Raw genomic sequence first — 19,220 nt, forward strand, 5'->3', positions numbered from 1 at the left:
GCCCCAATTCTCTGCCTTCCTCCCCCCATGAACAGACACTAACAATTTTTGCAATATTGTATTGAGTCATCTTACAGACCTCCAAATAACTGACTTCTTTTAAACTAGAAAAGTAGAGCATAAGGAAAATGTGAGATGTACCTTCCTTCCTTCCACCTGTTTATGTCAAACACAGCAGTATAGAGCACATCTACCAGTCCCAAAGTCTTCTCTGGATCCAGACTCCTCTGCAGTAAAGACATTGTTGCTGGATCTTCCTTCAGACACCTAAAAATATTGAATTTTTTAAAAAGCTATTTTTGGACTATTCCAATCATAAATGTTTAATAAAAGCAACAAAATGCCACTTAATTATGCTAAAACTTGGTTATGCATTTGTGAAACAAATCAGTTATTGTTCATAGATAGCTTAGCTACCACCACTTAACACGAGCAACCAAAATCACTCTGCTTTTGGGTAAGAACAGAGAATTGCTACCAAGTACTGATGATGAAATTCACAAACTGGAATGGACGGGTTGCACTCATGCTGTAAGAATGACAGGCAGCAGAAACCAAATAAGGACTCAGAATTCTCAGTATCTCTCCTTTCAGACCTGCCTGTTATCTCCCAAAAAAAGCTACTTGTACCAGTAAGGCAATGTTCAGTGCTGAAATAATTTATAGTATAACAGAAGTCTCTGCACTAGGCACATATGACATAACCTTCTCACATGGGTCATTCAGCCCTGGTAGACTTGAGATGCAGAACCATTACTAACAGTAAAAATATCCTCTCTCTGAATTCTATGGTCCACCACGCTGGAACAGATAGGATCTCTATAGCAATCCCACATCCCTAATAAAAAGACAAGAATATCAAGAACAAATTGCTTTGAGTACAATGGAAATGGCGTCCACAGAAGCAAAAAGTGCCCAACTTGAAATGCTTACACAAAACAAGTGGCTACCTCAGTGTCTTCTCCTGAAGCTTCTGCAATTTCAGTCTGGAAGAGGTTCGGCCAGCTTGACATGAGTGAAAAAGGACAGGCACTCCATGTTCAGCCGGTGCAAGAAAGATTAAATCACTTGGAAAAAGTGATTCTAGAAGCTCCCCAAGTACTTTACTACACTCTGAAAAGACAAAAACTCACCCCCCGCCCCATTAAAAAAAAACCAAAAACTTTTCATATCTTTAATGGCAAGCGTTCTCTAATGCAGGTCTGGGAAAGAACTACTTTTTGGCCCAAATGGAAGCAGGTTGTCGAATAGGGTGAAAAGTTAATTCACGCACACGCACACGCGTGCAAAAATAGTTGCTCTCTCCTGAAAGTTCCATCTCCCAGCAGAGATTATGGCAATTTTTAAAAAAGACTATATTAATAGACAAATAAAATAAGGAAACTGACTTACAGGCTTCTGAGGGGGTTTACACAGTAAACTCATTAGCTAAGTCCTCAGCCATTTTGCAGGGAAGGGTGAGTTTAACTGGAGATCTGGAGAGACAACTTTAAAATATAAAATTATCCATGATTATCAATGGATGACCCTCATGAAAACTCTTCAGTTCTGCCATGGAGACTACTCAGGGCAGATGCTTGAACCCTAACAAAAGTTACAGCAAGAGACCTCTATTCAGCTCCTAATGGAAAAAAATAAAATACAAGCTCAGGAACAGGTGTGGAGAGATGTATTCTTATTGAGGACAGCCAGCACATTTTTTCCAGACATTGCAAAAGGAATGAAAATTGGGCAATTTAAGAGTACAGAACTTCCCAACTAGCCATTTCTGAGCTACATTCACCCTTCCAAGTCACTCAGTCATTAGATCAGAATCAGTAACAGGTCCATGCTTAAGTATATCATGGCATTAGAAGGGGATTATCCACAGAGGGCTGCTACAGACCACAACAGCACTGTATCTGTGCATCAAGAAAGATGAAAACGTAACCTCTGTTCCACCTGAAAAAGAAAGCATTTTGAGTCTCTTGTAAGGCTTGCAGTATTTGACCGGTGTTTTGGTTGGCATATGAGGAAAGACAGCTCTCAGCTCAACCTCCTAGAAAGTTAAAAGCTTACAGATGAAGTGATTTCCATGTTTGGTTTATTAGTTTCCATCCTGTTTTTTCATAGATGCCTGAAGAGGAGTTTGTTCATACCACAGCTGCTTGAGCAGAACACAATGCATGGCAAGTCTTATGGCTCTCAGTTACAGAATACAGTGCACATTGTTTTTCATTATGTACTGTTTGCCTTGTGCCATCTGATATCCCTCAAAAGCCTCCAGTTTAAGGGGCTGGTGATGTTTCATACCTGATACAGTTCCTGTAGACCTCTGGTTAAGAGATGTAACCTGCTCAGCCGCCATAGAAGTCAGGACTCAATTCTGTCGTGCTAAATGACTCTAGATTATCTGAGAGGCACACCTTGTTTTGTATCAGAGTACACCTTGTTTTCTAGTTTTCTGCAGTTAAACCCATGAAACTACATCCAGACACAGAGATCCATCACATGCATGCCCTCCCTGACAAGTTACCAGGGCAATGACAGAAAGGATTTGCAATGCAAATCAGGCTAGGTATTAATTCCCACTTTCTTCATGTTGTTTCTGAACAAACAGCTGGTCTCAATTCTGAGTGTGAGATACGGAACTTCTATCCAGCTCCATTACTAATCTTAATTGAAGAGATCGATATCAAGTTGATTATCCCTTCAGTTAGTCAGAACAACAGGTAGGCCCAGCAAGGGCATCATTTCCGATGGGGAGGGGGGCAACTTTAACCATGATTCCAGAGGCTACTTAGGCACCTAAAAACTTTATATTTGTTCTTGGTTTGTTATTTGTTTGTTTTTGTTTGGTTGGGTTTTGTTGTGTTTTTTTTTGTTTGTTTTTTAAGATAATGGGGTGGGGGCCACAACCAAAAATAACTCAAAGGAAGGAGCTCATCTAAAAAGGTTTGAAAACTGCTCAGGGTGCAGGCAGGGGGATAGCTAGGGGCTGTGTGCTGGGAGGGATATTGCTTAGGGTGCAGGGAGGGGCTGTGTCCGAGGGGGAGCTGCTGCTGCGGCGGCCAGCCATGCACTCAGTCCCTAGTTGCCACAGGGGGCAGATCCAGGGGGCAGGAGGGCTTTCCCTGCCCAGGCACACAATGGGAGGAGGGAGGAGACACCCCGAGATCAGCCCCACCTGGCTCTGTGCAGCAAATCAGGAGGCAGGCTCCCAGTCCCAAGCAGCTCGGACAGTGGCAGCTCCATGGCAGGAAACAGAGGCAGCCCAGCGGCTCCAGAGCAGGGAAAGGAAGGAAGGACAGCATCTTCCCTCCAGCTGCAAAATGTGGTACAAAGCTCGGGGGGAGGGGAAGGGGAAGGTGCCACCCACCCCAAATGGCACCCCTGAGGCCCAGATCAAGAGGTAGGAATAACTGATGCACTGGGTCTATCTTTCATTTTAGGGAAGAGCTACAGAGCATTCGCTAGTTCAAAAAGTAGGGCCTTATACGTCAGATGTAGCTCAGGGCAAGCCCTAGATATTGTTGTTAACACTAATGTATCATAAAATAACTGAAGATCCACTGATACTAGGAATTCCCGGAACTGATAGCTGAATGATTACCCCCACTGACTCCAAGTCTACTAACTTACTAACAAAGATTTCACTGAGCCACCAAAGCAAGAATTGCCAAAACCTAGTTATTTCTCCAGCCATAGAACCAAAATCAGAACTGTTGTCACTTGAAATGGGACACCAGTGGAGAACATTGCTTCTTTTTGATAGTAATTAGGGGACAAAATTTTTGTAGGGAAAAAAGATTAAAGAATTTTATGTAGTACCTCTCCAAGTGAGATCAGGAAACTAACAGCCTTATATCTGCCTAGTGAGCCCCAGTCAGGGATGAGCCCTTTATCAGATGCCCGCCAGGAAGAGCAATTAAACTCAATCTACTAGATTTAGTTTCAGAAAAGCCTCTCCTATTACCTGTAGATGTGATAAAGGAATGGTTACTTTGGTACCTATAATTAACCTTTTGTGGAGGAGAAAATATAATTTGCACTGCCCTAGAAGTACAATTGGGATGTTGAACAGATCTAGGGGCCAGACTTTTAGTGAGGATGCAAAGACTCTTTATGGTCTGGAATACTTAACATCATGATCTAAGACCTCCCTAAATATACTTGCAACCCTTAGAGGTAAGGAATAAACAGTTACACTTCAGATGTACTAGGTGACCTGAAAATTAATGGGCTTGTCTTGCTACCATTAAGCGGAACATTCTACAAGTAGGTGGTCAGAAACCTGAGCCACGACATGGAGAAAGGCAGCTACCAACTTCATTAAATCCAAGGTATTTGCACCAGACCTGGAATCAGAGAATTCTCTCTTTCACTTGGAGGAATCAAGCACCATAAAGGTACACAAGGAAATAGTTAATTGATCCACGAAGAATTCCAACCAACTACTTAATCAAAGAGTCTTTAGAAATAACAATTGCCTTTAACCAGAAAAGAGAAGCAACCATTGCCCATATCCAGTGAGCAGTCCATTTCTAGAGTCTGATCTCCCATGAGTATTTTGTCCGACAGGGAGCCAACAGGATTTATGTGATTGTCTAAAATGTGATACACTAACATCTGGATTTGGTCAAATACTTAAATAGCACCTCTATCACACAGTGAATAGACAGTGCTCTATTACTGTTTGTCAGTATGGGGAGCTCCTCCAAAGATTTTCAGTTGTGGTTCAAGTAGTCTTCATTTTCTTTTTAGTTGTTTTCAAAAAATAGAGCAATTTAAACAGTATTCCAATGACAGAAAATATCCAGAGTGCCAGTTTATAATCTGGAGGAATTAAAGAAGAATTCACCTTTCTCTGCGGAAAGTGACTAGGCCATTTACACTTGAGGAAATGCCATATATACTATTAGTTGCAGGCGGTCTCCACTAAAGGCTCAGACTCATCACCTACCATAAACTGAAGTAGTCCATATTACTGGAGGCGCTGCAATAAAAGAGATCTGAAAATGTGCTTGCTGTTTCAAAAGGATGACAATATTTGGTCAAACCTGGCAATTAGAAAAATGAATTCATTTAGCTCCATAGTCTACACTACTGAAGACCCCACACCAACCTTCTGGAAAGGTTCAATGAGGTACCAGAGTCCCTCACCTGCCACCAAGATACTTGAGGAGGTCCTCTCACCTCCCAGACTTCCAGAGAGAGATATGCCACCTCAGAGAAAGAGAGGTGACTTAGCACTTCATACACTGAAGGTCTGTCACAGAAGAGTGAGTATAATAGGGAAGGATTTGTTTGCCTTTTCTTTCGCCTGTTTAACTATTACCATCCTTTCTTCTTTTAAAAAAAACTTCTTCAGTATTCTAGTCTAACAGCATTGTTTCCATTCTATTGCCTCCTGAAGAAACAGCGCAAATACTAGGAGCTAACAGAGAACATGCCAAGAAATTCTAGGCACACCTTTCAGTCAATCCTACAGCAGAAGCACCACACCTCAGTTCCAGATTGGAGAAGTCTGATGAGGCAGATGCTAGAACTGGGAGTAACATTCAATGATATCACATCATGGGTTTTCCTATATAAAAAATAAAATCATGCCTACTAGTGTTATCTGAAATACAATATTTATTTACCAAGTTGATGGGACTTGCACCACAATTCTGGATCCTTCTAAACTAATCTGAGGAGCGTATGCTTCTTTATTTTCAATCTGCGCTGTGTCCACAACCACCTAAGCAAATAAAGTAACAATATTTAGTTCTTTTAAGAATATGGTTAAGTTGTTTTACCACCTGAAGTTCAAAAGGTAATGAAAACTGGCAACACACACAGAACTGCAGCAAAATATAATTGCAATTTGATTTCCATTTTAATGTATCAAGACAGCAAAAGTAGGATAATTTCTCAAATCAAGCATATAAAACAAAACAGCAGTGATATAATTTTACCCTCAGCTACATTCTGTTGTTATGCATCACCGCATGCAGTATCAGCTAGTGCACTTCAACAGGCACCACAATGGCCATCACATTTGGAGGCAAGGAATTCTAAGTCTCCCAAGCCACTACCTCAATAGCCCCAAAAGCATCTTTTTGGTGAACTCTTTTGTACAAAACTGATACTTAATTGGGATGCCTGAGGTGAAAGAGATGAATGTTATTTTAGTCTGCAACTCTAGATTAACTTGCAATTCCACAGTTTTCTGGGTTCTAAGATCCTACATACACAGTCCCTGCCTCTGCCCATCCTGAATTGTGTGTCATTATTAATGCCTTCCTTAGTAAGAAGAGGGAAATGACCATCCAATTTGTTGAGTTTGGGTCCCCCTCCATAAGACATCGTTTCTGAAGCTGGAGGGTTTGGAAATTACCATTCTGTCTTGAACCTTCCCTTATTAGGGAAACTGACTGAGAAGGATGGGTTCGCATAAACCTAAATAATGATATTTTGAGAAGGTTCCACATTTGATTCATGTTTTCATTTGAGGTCCAGTCTTCATCCACAGGCCATTTTGGTCATTTATAATAGTTTATTTTGGTTGTGCTGAGACTCCCAGCAACGTTTGAGTCACCATCAGACCTCATGTCCGTGACTAACAGATAAGCTGTACCATTTAACTTTGAAATGGAAAAGTCCTCCAGTGCAGAGAAGCCTTAAGGGATTTTAGTGGTGTGTCTGCAGTCACCTTCCACCTGGTTCTGCTATTATCTGGTAGGCAGGCATCACTAATGGTGATGGAGAAATGTGTCAGGTGAAGCATTTGAAATGGAGGGGCCTGAAGACTGTTGAGATCCTATGTTCTTTCCTATGGTGTCAAACCTCCTAAAATTGCAGCACGCATAACTGCACTGCCATTACCCACCCTTTAGGTGTTCCATCACTGAGCACATGACTGCATTCGTTTCCCCTGGATATTTGCCTCAGTCCATTCATCCCTACTTGTAAACAGTCTCTGAGCACACTTTTTTTTTTTTTTAAAAAAGAGGCCATTATGATTAGCGTTCGCCCTATGTACAAGCTTCTATACACCTTTTTTTTTTAAACAACAATGCCATTCTGTTACTTTGTTTAGGTTTCGAAGTATTTATGAAACTTGAATTTTATTCTGAAGATCTACTGATTTATGCCACACCCGTAGATATGTATGATAGGATAAGAAATGAAAGATTTATGAATGATTTATTCCTAGTATTCAAAGGACAGATGCCATCTGTAACTTAGATGTGTGTAATTCAGGAGCAAATCTTGCTTCACTCAGACCCAACTTACAAACATGAAGAAAAATTCTCAACATTTGGCCAAGGTTACGATATCTTGGGTTTAGAAATTACTAGAAGCTAGGATGTTGCTGTTACAGGAACATGATGCTAATAGCAGGGAGAAATGCGAGTACAAAATTACCTTTATTATAATTAGTTTCATTTTATCCCTACATTATATGATATCCAATTAAGAAAAGTCATAGTTGTGATTTTTTCCTGACACATTAAAAAGAAAACATCTTAAATCCATGCGCTAAGTGCTATTTAAAAAAACGGGTGTCATTAAATATGACTCTTAATACCAAAGTGCATGACAAATCGCATAGAAAAGCATTCACAAAATGTAACTTCAACATTACTACAGAAGTGTCAACTCAACAGTACTAACATAAATGTTTTAATAAGAGACTGGAGGTCAGGCAATGCCACAAACAAATCAGCCAGTGCTCATTTGTAAACAAATGCAGGAGATGATTCTTTAGGAAAGGTAGTGCTGTGCTCCTATCTTTTGATTTTTCCCTTTTCCTCTTAGGGAGGTGGATTATTACGTATGCCAATGGGGAACCCCTCCCGTTGGCGCAGATAATGTCTACACTGAAGCGCTACACAGTGCAGCTGGTGCGCTGCAGCTGTGCTGCTGTAGTAGTTTAAGTATAGACATACCCTTATGTTAACAATAAAAATCAATGTTAGTATCTTTACAATACAGCAGGCCTGGTCAGTCAAATTGGGTTTCCAGTTGCTTTGCATTACTGGAGCAGCACAAAGCAGAGCTGGAGCGTACCAGTGAATATGCAAAGACCCTTGAATTATCAAGCACAATGGGCTAAGTTCAACCAAGCGTAGCAGAATAAACCTTGGTGAACGTCAGAACATTTGAATGTAATTTTGAAAATTTAGAATATGATTTTCATAAGTGTTGAGTAGTCACAACTTTAGTTGACTTAAATCTGAAGATCAGGTTCTTAATCTACAAAGTAAGACAAATACTGAATACCTAGAGTAACTGCTCCATTTCACTTTCTAATCTTTTTCTAACAAGATGCATAGCCAAAATATGTGCGGCATAGAGTAAACTAAATCTTCATGAGACTGTTCTATAATGTTTTATTTGGCATTTAGGTAGCAAGTTAACTCATAAATCTCAGCCAATACAGATGCATTAGTTTCTAAAAACAGTAACATGAAGGGCGTACTATTTCTACTCCTCATTCGTTTATCCGACTTCTGAACAAAATAAATTCAAAATACAGTGAACACATGTTTCTCACACCCAGCCTGGTGGTTACTTAGGAAATGGCTTCCTGTTCATCAGACATCTATTGTTCTTGTTTTACAGGTGTTTCCTCCCTCACCCCACCCAGAGAATGCTTTAAAGGAAAAGATTAGAATTTGTCGTCATTACATAAAATTGTACGCAAATGTAATTTAATTTTGCAGAATTATTTTTACAAAGCACCACAGGTGTGCAAAGCAGTCTACAGACAAAAATGGCAAATCCCTATTCTGAAGAGATTACAGTGTAATTTGGGGGGAGGGGGGAAAAAAAAGGAATGACAAACCACGAGTAAGACAGGAGTATAAGAAGATGAGGCTTACCAGAGTGAAAGATCACACACTGTTGACTGTTATTTATGCATCTTCTTAGTGCCTCTGAATATAAAAGGCCTCTGCTATTAGATAATTGATGCCAGCAGCAAATGGAGTTATTCATGATTTTACCCAAGTTATTCCTAAAGTGGCAATTTCATTTTGGCTTGCACTATAATCAAAGGAGTTCTATACCAACAACTCTCCCGGCTGCCAGCATGGAACTCTCATGATAGCAGCATTTCAATGGCCAGCAGGGCTGCCCTGCCCTCTGTGTTTTCTCACGCCCCACTGCTATTGAGCCTCCCACTCCAGGTGAAGAAACCACCTATCCCCCTCCTGAGAACAGCTCTGCCCTGATCCAACCCCTCTTGTATTTAACGTTTTAAAAATATTTCTTCCTCAAAAACACCTAATCAGAATGAGACCAACAATCTTACTGTACTACCACCGAACACCTTCCTCTACACCTTCCTCTTCCTCTACCCCTAAAAGGCTACCCTCCTGTGCCACAGAGGTTCCTACCAGCAATTAGGGGACTGATAGTAGCAGAACAGCTGCTGCCATATTAGCAGCAGAGAAAGCAGAATAACATGGTTAGAGTCAATATCATTTTACATGTCACAGTTATGATGATAGTCTCTTGAGTTAAGATATGAACAAGGGAGAATATCTTAGAAGATGTAGAAGTTATTTAATGCGATGCTTATAATACCAAAGTAAGTGATGTTCAAAAAGAAAAGCATGACAAATGAAGCTTCACTATTTCTGTAGATATTATCAACTCAACAGTATTAGAAGAAATGCTTTCATAAACTAAGACTGGAGGTAAGTCAAAGCCACATATAAATCAGCTACTTCACTTGCCTGAACAGATGTAGGAGCTGACCATACAAGATATGTAGCAAAATGCATTTTTTTTATCAAAGATTAAAATCAACCACTAATTCTTGATCATTCTATCTTCAGGTTGCACACAAAGTAAAAGACTATTGACAGTACATAATCCAACAGTTAGACCAAAGTTTGATTCTGTACGAAGTGCTGGCTTAAAAAGAAGGTGACAGAAACTCTTACGCACTTTTAAAACACATACCACACACATACTTCCTGCTGCATTGTTGTTAAAGGAAATCTGCTCCCATTTTACTTGCCCAGTAGATTGAAAATTCACAATAGCTCAAAAGAAACACTTATCATGAATAAACGGAAGTGCATTTTATTAAATAAAAATACTGCAGTGATTAGTTATACCATAGATAAAAATGTTTACTTAAGAAAACATACGTATCTTAAAACAATACCCGAACAGTTCCTAAATATACCTTACTGATGAATAGTGCAAGTGTCTCCACTGGAATTGCCATTTTACTGATATTCGAAGAGGAGGACCTCCTCCTGGCAAGTAAACAGGAAATCCAGCTCCCACATCAGTGGTGAAAAACAGTATTTTCAAAGTTTCATAGATATCAAGGTCAGAAGGGACCATTATGATCATCTAGTCCGACCTCCTGTACAACGCAGGCCACAGAATCTCACCCACCCACTCCTGCAAAAAACCTCTCACCTATGTCTGAGCTATTGAAGTCCTCAAATCGTGGTTTAAAGACTTCCAGGAGCAGAGAATCCTCCAGCAAGTGACCCGTGCCCCATGCTACAGAGGAAGGTGAAATATCTCCAGGGCCTCTTCCAAATTCCAAAAGTTGTTGCAGAATACAATTTTTTTTAAAAAAATGTGGTAGTCCCCTGATTTTACCATGCATTAAAATGGGAGCTGCATTTCCTGTGTCCTAATCTACATCAGGTTGTAAAAGCTGCAGCTTCCTATTTGATTTTAAAACTTCTAGTGCTTTTCTTTTTGTAAAATTAGTCAATGTTCGAAATATTCTTTATGTTAGAGTGTTAAGTTTTCAACTACAATTAATACTTCTGAATCTATGGTCTGCTAAAATCCATCTTGTCTACCAGAAAGTTCTCTCTAACACTGGAAACGGGGGAGCCCATTGTAAGAAACTGTGAACCAATTTCCAGAGTGTTTTAATAATGTTTTAACATCTGTAAGAGAAACTTTAGTGTAGTTTTATGTAAGTGTTTTGATTGTTAAATTATTGGTCAAATTGTTAACTGTAATTACAGAGCTTTTAATACTTTTCATATTTTACTAAGTCATGTACTTAATTTTGTGAACTTGTAAACTGATGGTCTGAGGACAATGGTCCCAGTCCTCCAAATTGCTCAGCATCTTGTTCTATCAGCCCAAATGATCTCAGTTTTACTTTAAGAGAAGAGGTATTCTTGTCCAAATATAGCTTTAAAAATATTTTGTTTACTGCTGATCTGTCCCTATCAGCCATAGTTACTTACCAATCCAGCTTGGCCAAATAATAACTGTACAGCAGTCTTGCAGGCTCCCCGCCAAGTAGAAGGGCAAACCTGATTTAGTACTTCAGTAACAGGAGAGTCATCCCGGGGTGTAAGTCCATTATGGCAACCAGCTTCTTTGATCAGTTGTAGCATTGTGTGCTGCAAGTCACAAAAGCCTGTTACACACACTACTCAAAACAGAGTAACATACATCTGAAAAAAATTTAATACTGTATGTATATTTTGAGGTTACAAACACAAAATAAAATGTTCGCAAATGTCCTTATCTTGTAATTTTGATTTGTCTGAAGGATTCATTCAAGGAAATTAAATACACACAGTAGTGTTAACTATAAAAGCTTTCTCAATCTTAACTGAAGCATTTGCTACCTGTAAAGAGTCTAAGTTATAAAATGCACCTGCATAAATTGAATTATGGAAATTAGTATAATAATCAGAATACAAAAGAGAACTACTTATGAGACACTGTAAATAATAGTTCAAAACACAAGCCATTTTTAACGTTTCCAGGAACAGGGAGCTAAGTTTACCTTGAAAAAGTGAAAATGCTGATAAAGATATCCAAATAATTTTTGGATGATACTCCCACCTTACCTTCCTCCCAAATTTAGAAATCCATTTTCCCACTAGTTCTAAGAATACCTTTTGAATTCATTTGGCATGATTGGTTTTAAAATTGTAATATAATACTGAATATTTAATATTGAATTTTTACAAGAGGTTAGATTTAGGGTTATTACCGTTTTCAGCTTCAGGTTTTCTGCTGCAGACTCATTAAAGGATATTCCTTTTAGAAAATGAGATCCTATCTGAACAGGTACAGTGGGGAGTTCACACTGAATTGGCTGAGGTGGAGTCTGTCTCCTTCCTGTTTGTTGGGCTTCAGCTTCACAACAGCAGCCCTTGAAGACAAAATGTAGATCAATGAGCAAGAAAGAGAGACAATAAATAAAAAGCTAATAACAAGACCAAAATTTAAGGAATTACTACTATTCTTTACCATTCATTTTCAGGAGGAAAAAAGAGTAGTGGCTCTTACCTGCAAACTTGCTTCAATAGCTTTTGGATTCAAGTGGAAGCCAGCCTTCATTGCATATTCACAATGGCCTAAACTCTCCAAAGCGATTTTATATGCCTGATATTACAAAATGATTTAAGATACAAGTTAGCCATAATCAACAAGTGATACAAAAGTGTGTGTGTGTGTATATCTATGAATTTACACTGTCATATTTCACAACACATCCACGATCTTCTATAGACAATACTGCAAAGTCATAACCCTATCTCAGCTGATTGAACTACATGTTTTTGTATAACACATTCCTTCCCCGCTTCAACCCCCTACCTCTTGACTGTAGTAGACATGTGGAAAAAATAAAATTAAGGTAACTAACCTGCAAAGCACTGTCAATTTTCATGTTCAGTTCTTTTAGCTGATGCTCAGGGATTGCCACACTTTGTGAGCAGAAGAGTTGCTGAACCTCAATTCCAGCCAAACACCCATCACAGCCTCTTTCTCTCAGTCGAGATGTGGCCTTTAACATAAGGCATAATCAGATATAATCATAGTACTGGTTCAACATTGGGACAGATCTAGTCTACCCAAAATTCCCACACCAGGACCAAGAACAATAATTAACTGGTATATCCGGTGAGGATTATAGAAAAAAAAAAAAAAGCTATATATTAGTGATTATTTAAGAGCATAGATTTTCATATAGTATCTTAAAACTTACAATTATCGCGACTGGTGATTTTAGTCAATTGTGGAAATAGATGTTTCTTTTTTCTAGCTCTATAATTGAAGATAATTTGGTCTTGTGTTTTTCTCTTATTTTCTCATTTTGCGTGCCTAATAGACTTGATTTGTTAGTCTCTAAGGTGCCACAAGTCCTCCTTTTCTTTTTGCGGATACAGACTAACACGGCTGCTACTCTGAGACTTGGTTCTGTTAATCTGTATATGATTCTCTATATTTTGACACATCATAATATGTTTCCTTCATAAAAGTAGCTTAACTGGGCCAAGGTCCTAAATGGCTCTTTTATCATAAAGATTAAGGCCCCAACCCAAGTACATAAGTACTTAATTTTAACCAGTTATATCAATTTCTATATTGCAACTTCCAAGAAACTAAGAGTATAAAGTACTGACCTACAGTACGTACAAGATTAGCTGACATTTTGTATAGTGACAACATTTGAAATCCTGATCATACTTAACAGAATTCACAGTAGATAAAGCTATGGTATAAACTTAACAACAAAAGTATGAAACAATAATATTCCCCAAAAATTGTATCTAGCAAACAGTTGTAAATCCCCATTTTATTCCAGTCAGTGAAAGAAAGCAATTGCCGTTTGTCCAGTTACAAATAGTTCTTTTAAATTCATAGTCCAACAGGAAACTTGTCTGTTGTCCTATACCTTGCAGATGTTAGTTAATAAAAGATGACTAACACGCCTGTCTGTTCTGCCAAATTAGACTTCAAAAGCACATACTTTAATTTTAAGGAAACCATGTACTCAAAAAGTCTAAAGCCGTTTCTGCTCTAGCAGATTATAAATTTAATGTTAGCTATAGAAAGAGGAAAAGCAAGTATTTTAGGTCTATTAAACTAGGTTCCCTTGAAAAGTGATTTTTCCTTGCAGGGAAGATATGGATTCCACAAGTATGTGTTTTGGAAGTATAAATCTAAAGATAATTTTGAGTAACATAATAAAATGTTGTACAATTTTGTAATTGAACCACCAGCAAGAACAGCAGCTTTGCAACAAATTGGACATAAAAGTCATGAGTAACCTTTTTAAAATACAGAATAGGATACATATTCAAAACATTATCAAGACACCATCAAAATAATTTCTGTCTGACTTTTGCGGTGTCTTCTTTGCCTACTCTTTTGACAAGAACAAAGGCTACTATAACTGAAAGATCAGAGAAAATTATTTTTCTATATTTCTAGTTAGTACATCTGAGAGCACTTTGTGTATAATGCCACTGCTTCACTACAGACTGTTTCCTTAGTTTTTGTGAGGATTTTCACATAGAGAAAAACATTTTAAAGAAATACGAAAATTGGCTCCAGGATAATTAATAGTACCTAAAACTATTTTAAGTCATTTAAAGAAAATAGGACTAAATATCAAGTTTAGTGTTCCTTTAATATAAAAACAAATATGAAGAGTTTTGCAAATTAGGGCAACTAATTTCAAAGTTGCCAGTTACTAATATGAAATATTCAGCTTCATTGAAATCAAGGCATCCATACCTCTGCAGCTCCTCTCCACGATCGTACTGCATCTTCTAGCTCAGTTGTGGGGCTCAAATTGGAGGTTCCCACCCCACTAGCATTCTTCCTTTCCTGAGCTACAGCTTCAGCAAAACAGGAGTGTGCCACTGGTTGGACCTTCTGCAAAGCTTGTGACAAAAACTGAAAGTGAACCTGCATCACTGTCAAGAAACATCGTCCAAGTAACTATGAAAGAAAACAAACAAAATTCAGAAGTGAGTTTGGGGTTACTTTTGGTCAGCAAATCCTGATGACGGAGTTAAACAAGCGAGTCAAGTTCCTCAGCTTGGATGGATCAATGAAGAGCTTCTCCCCACCCCTTTTTTATAATGCTTCACAATCAAACCATCATCAATATGCAACATAGCTAATACTTAGCTATGTTCTTAAAATACTTAAAAATCACTGCAGAACACTGGGGTTCTAGGTATTACACTGAATCTCTAATTTGCAGCTTTTCTTTTGAGAGAGATCAGGCATCTGCTTGCTATGAATTTTGTCTGTATCATCTTTACAACACTTCTGTTCTCAAGTCATGGTTATTTCAAGAATGCAAATCTGAAAAGCTGATTTAACTACATAGCCATATCTAGTATATAAAAGAAACAAACAATCTTATAAAATATAAGTAGTATAGCATCACACAAGAAAAATGTCTATCAAAACCTCACTTGTACATGATGAGTCAGACTATGTTACAATGTTTGACCAACATATAAAATCTACTTTGGTTACAGTACACACCAAGCTCATCACAGTATTAAAAGGTTCATAATTAAGTTTAACATTCTGCTTGGAAGATCATCAGAAATATATGTGAAAACCTTTTGACATTTGAGACAGTGAACACATTTTTTTTGGCTTCTTTGGAGAGTAATCTTGACTGATCAGGAAATAAGGTATACCTGGAAGAATTTGTACAAACTGACACCCTTATGTCATCTGACAGGAATCCCTAGAGCTAACAAAAAATTTCACTCCAAAATACTTCAAAGAAATGTATAATTTAATGCTGCTCATTGGAACAGTGGGAAGGGGGAAAAAAAAAAGCAAAAAAGAGGGTCTAGAAACCCAAACAAATTATTCTCTCTCCCCCCCACACTCACACGAACTAAGGGTGCTGTACCTATAACCACTTCCTAGCCCTTGCAAGCACACAGAGTAAGAGATGCAAAGTTGAGCCTAACTCAGATGGCTCCAAATTCCAGACCGCTGGAATAGCTGTCTTCTTCCTTTGTAAATCTCCCTCTGTCATTTTACCCTTTCCCCTTACCAATACAGCAACCCAGGATTATGCATGAGCAAACCACACACGCCTAGCATTTAGAACAAGCTAAATGAAACAAGGATCACACTGTTCTAGTAAAAAGAAAAGGAGTACTTGTGGCACCTTAGAGACTAACAAATTTATTTGAGCATAAGCTTTCATGAGCTACAGCTCCACTGAATGCATCCAACAAAGCGAGCTGTAGCTCACGAAAGCTTATGCTCAAATAAATGTGTTAGTCTCTAAGGTGCCACAAGTACTCCTTTTCTTTTTGCGAATACAGACTAACACGGCTGCTACTATGAAAACTGTTCTAGTAATTCTCTCGCTGCAGCTCCTGTCAGCATGGGAGGATAGGTACAATCTTCCAACAGGCCAGAGAATGTGGGGATAAGAACAAACAGGAATATTCTATTTAGGAGTTTGCCATACAACCCTGACGAGGGTGGGGGTGAACACTTGCAAAAGAACAAAGCTAGAACACCAGAGCAGCAAATGTTTTCAAAGTTACTGTAGAAAGTAATTATTTGGATTCATGAGGCATGGGCCAGTGGGTAGTGTACTGGACTAGGAGTCAGAAGAAATGGGCTCTATCCCCAGCTCCTCCACTTACCTGCTTTCTGACTTTGGGCAAGTTACTTTCCCTCTCAGTGCCTCTGTTTCCCCTCTCACCCTTTGTCTCTCTTCTATTTAGACTGCACACTATCCAGAGAATGGACCACTCCTTATGTGTGTTTACGGAGTACCTAACACAATGAGGCCTAAACCTCAGGTGAGGCCTCAAGGTATTACAGAAATACAAGTAATGAAAAAACCCCAGCATTAATGAATCCTTGTGACTTTCAGAAAGAAAAGTAGACAAAATTACAGTTGTAATCTAAAATATTTTACATTTAAAGTGCTAATTTTTGTCTGGTACATAAGTATATACACTTGTTATAAATATAAATATGGATAAACTTCACACACAGCTTGTTCTTTTAGTTTACTGTAGTTGTCACAGAGAGAAAGTGACAAAATATGAATGTATAAACATTTATATACATTTTACCTTCCTTTACAAAAAGTCTACCAGAACGAAACTGTTGTACCATTTTAGGAATAATGCATAAAATGTACAAAGAGTGTACAAAGGCACCCTGACTTGGAGGACAAGAAGTTTCCTGGATTATTTTCAGTTACATTCTTTTTTAAATCAAAGTTTCAGCTACAGTGATCTTACTGGCAAGAAATAGGAGTCACACTAATAGTTATATGCATTAACAATCTACTTTAAACAGCACTCTACCAGTGGCAAATTTTGTTTTCCATTGCAGCCAGTCTCCTTTTGAAATTCCATTCTGGTTCAATCATTTCCCCTCTTTGTGCAACGTATAACATTAAACAGTTTTGATACCATGAGTGACCTCTGCAAGTGTACTCTGCCTTATTAAAAAGCTATTCAGCAGACATTCAGAACAAAACACCAACTTACTTGATGACAAAATTTAAAAGATTTATATGAAAACTGCAGGAGCCAGTGTGGAGAAAACTAACAATCTAAACATTTCAGTGTACGGAAAATACGAAGGACTCCAACAATTCACTGGAGAAAGAAAATCCCGGGCTCATTAGGAATTTCAAGCTAGTGAGATTCTAAAGGACATTGGAGGTACAAAAGGTTGAAATCTTCCCTTCCCTGGGAACTGCTCTCAAAATAAACAACCTATTTTGTTTTACAGGGACAGCACACCACATTCCTGGTACAATTTGCAATGTTAGGCAATGAGATTAAAATACTAGTATTGGCACATAAATCCAAGTCTTCTTTATAAAGTCTATGTTTTGTTTTTTAAATCTAGATATTAACTTTCCTCTACTTCAGTGATTGTTCAGAGGCATTTCCAATGGTTAAAATAAAATAGTATCACTGGGATGGGGATTCTTGCACTCTTCCATCCTGCTAGATTAAGGACTCGTTTCAGAGGCCAGACACTTCCTTGTAAGAACTCATCTTTTTAAAGGTATTTTTCTAAAGAGCTGAATCCCCCTCTTCACTGGGGGATGTAATTACCATCATCAAATCCTTGATAAATACTCTCAAGGTAGGTCTAGAGATCAAAGAGTAAAGTACAGTACTTGTAGCAAAACCTGGAGAACCACCTGTGTGAACAACATAAGACTATAGAGTAGTTGTAGCCATGTTGGTCCCAGGGTATTAGAGAGACAAGGTGGGTTAGGTAATGTCTTTTATTGGACCAACTTCTGTTGGTGAGAGAGACAAGCTTAAAGAAGAGCTCTCTGTAAGACTGAAACACAATCGTCTCTCTCACCAACACAAGTTGGTCCAACAAGATATTACCTCACCCATCTTGTGTCTCTAATAAGAATATAGAGGCCTCCTGCTGTTCAATCTATCAAAATTGGATAGTAAGGAGGACACAGTTAAAATTGCCATTCTGAACTTATTCCTCTTTGCTCACATTTTGGGACTTGAGTTTTCCTCTTGGGGGACTACAAAGAGAATAAGATCATAAGAAGAGCCATACTGGGATCAGACCAAAGGTCTATCTAGCCCACTATCATGTCTTCTGACAGTGGCCAATACCAGGTGCCCCAGAGGGAATGAACAGAACAGGTAATCAAGTGATCCATTCCCTGTAACCCAACGGATTAGATTCTTGAGAATATCTAAAACAGGGACCAGCCTGATTCCCCACAATTTGCAAAAGATAAAATGGCCTCTGCCTCCTTTTCTGGAATCCTGGATATTGCAGATATGATGAAGTGAGGTTTCTGTGTCCTCGCAAACATTTACCCTTGAGAAATAAATCTCCACCACTTGTATACCATTCCTATCCTTTGCTACATCATCAGGAAGACACAAATGCCTCTCCTTATCTCAATGGCTGTACAATCTTGTGTGGAGGAATTTGGCATCATGTTTGGACAGCTGAGACTAGTGTGGCTGTTGGAGACATAATGTGTAGTACAGCCTCCCTTACCTCTGACACTCCAAGATCTGTTGAGGCTCTGCTTCCTCTGTACAGCTTCTAGCTATAGACATGCAAGAAGCTATTATGAAAATAATCCCTTCTAGCAGGCTTTTGAAGCTTGAAAATCACACTTCTACATGTCCGCACATTCAGCAACTGCTTTCTCCAAATTTGTATAACAGTAGCACTTAGGGTCCCCCAATCCAAGATCAGAGACCCTTTGTTCTAGGCGCTGTACAAACATATTTGAAAGTTCCTTTCCACAGAGAGTTTACAACCTTAGTTTATGACAAGACACAAACAGGTGTGTGAAAAACAAGTGGGTGGAAGGGAAGAATAAACTAACAGTAAAACAAGCATGGTTTTACATAACAAATAATAATTTAAGTTCACCACCTGACTAACCAATGTTTTTGGCAGCAATTCTCAGATATCACAGTGCTGAAGCAAGACAT

General features: G+C 38.6%; 1 protein-coding gene across 2 annotated transcripts in view; it reads right to left on the reverse strand.

Annotated features, from left to right (window-relative positions):
* Positions 1–19,220, reverse strand: part of GARRE1 (granule associated Rac and RHOG effector 1) — a 105,375-nt gene that overhangs the window by 16,232 nt on the left and 69,923 nt on the right. For both annotated transcript variants that reach the window (XM_048816922.2, XM_048816923.2), the window contains 7 exons: positions 14,503–14,709; positions 12,626–12,766; positions 12,268–12,363; positions 11,969–12,130; positions 11,208–11,366; positions 5,625–5,722; positions 142–267 (listed from right to left, as the gene is read on the reverse strand). In XM_048816922.2, coding sequence (XP_048672879.1) covers positions 142–267; positions 5,625–5,722; positions 11,208–11,366; positions 11,969–12,130; positions 12,268–12,363; positions 12,626–12,766; positions 14,503–14,709 — 989 coding nt within the window. The remainder of the gene's footprint in view (positions 1–141; positions 268–5,624; positions 5,723–11,207; positions 11,367–11,968; positions 12,131–12,267; positions 12,364–12,625; positions 12,767–14,502; positions 14,710–19,220) is intronic.

The sequence above is a fragment of the Caretta caretta genome, chromosome 12 (genome assembly GCF_965140235.1).
Source record: "Caretta caretta isolate rCarCar2 chromosome 12, rCarCar1.hap1, whole genome shotgun sequence".
Classification (NCBI taxonomy): domain Eukaryota; kingdom Metazoa; phylum Chordata; order Testudines; family Cheloniidae; genus Caretta; species Caretta caretta.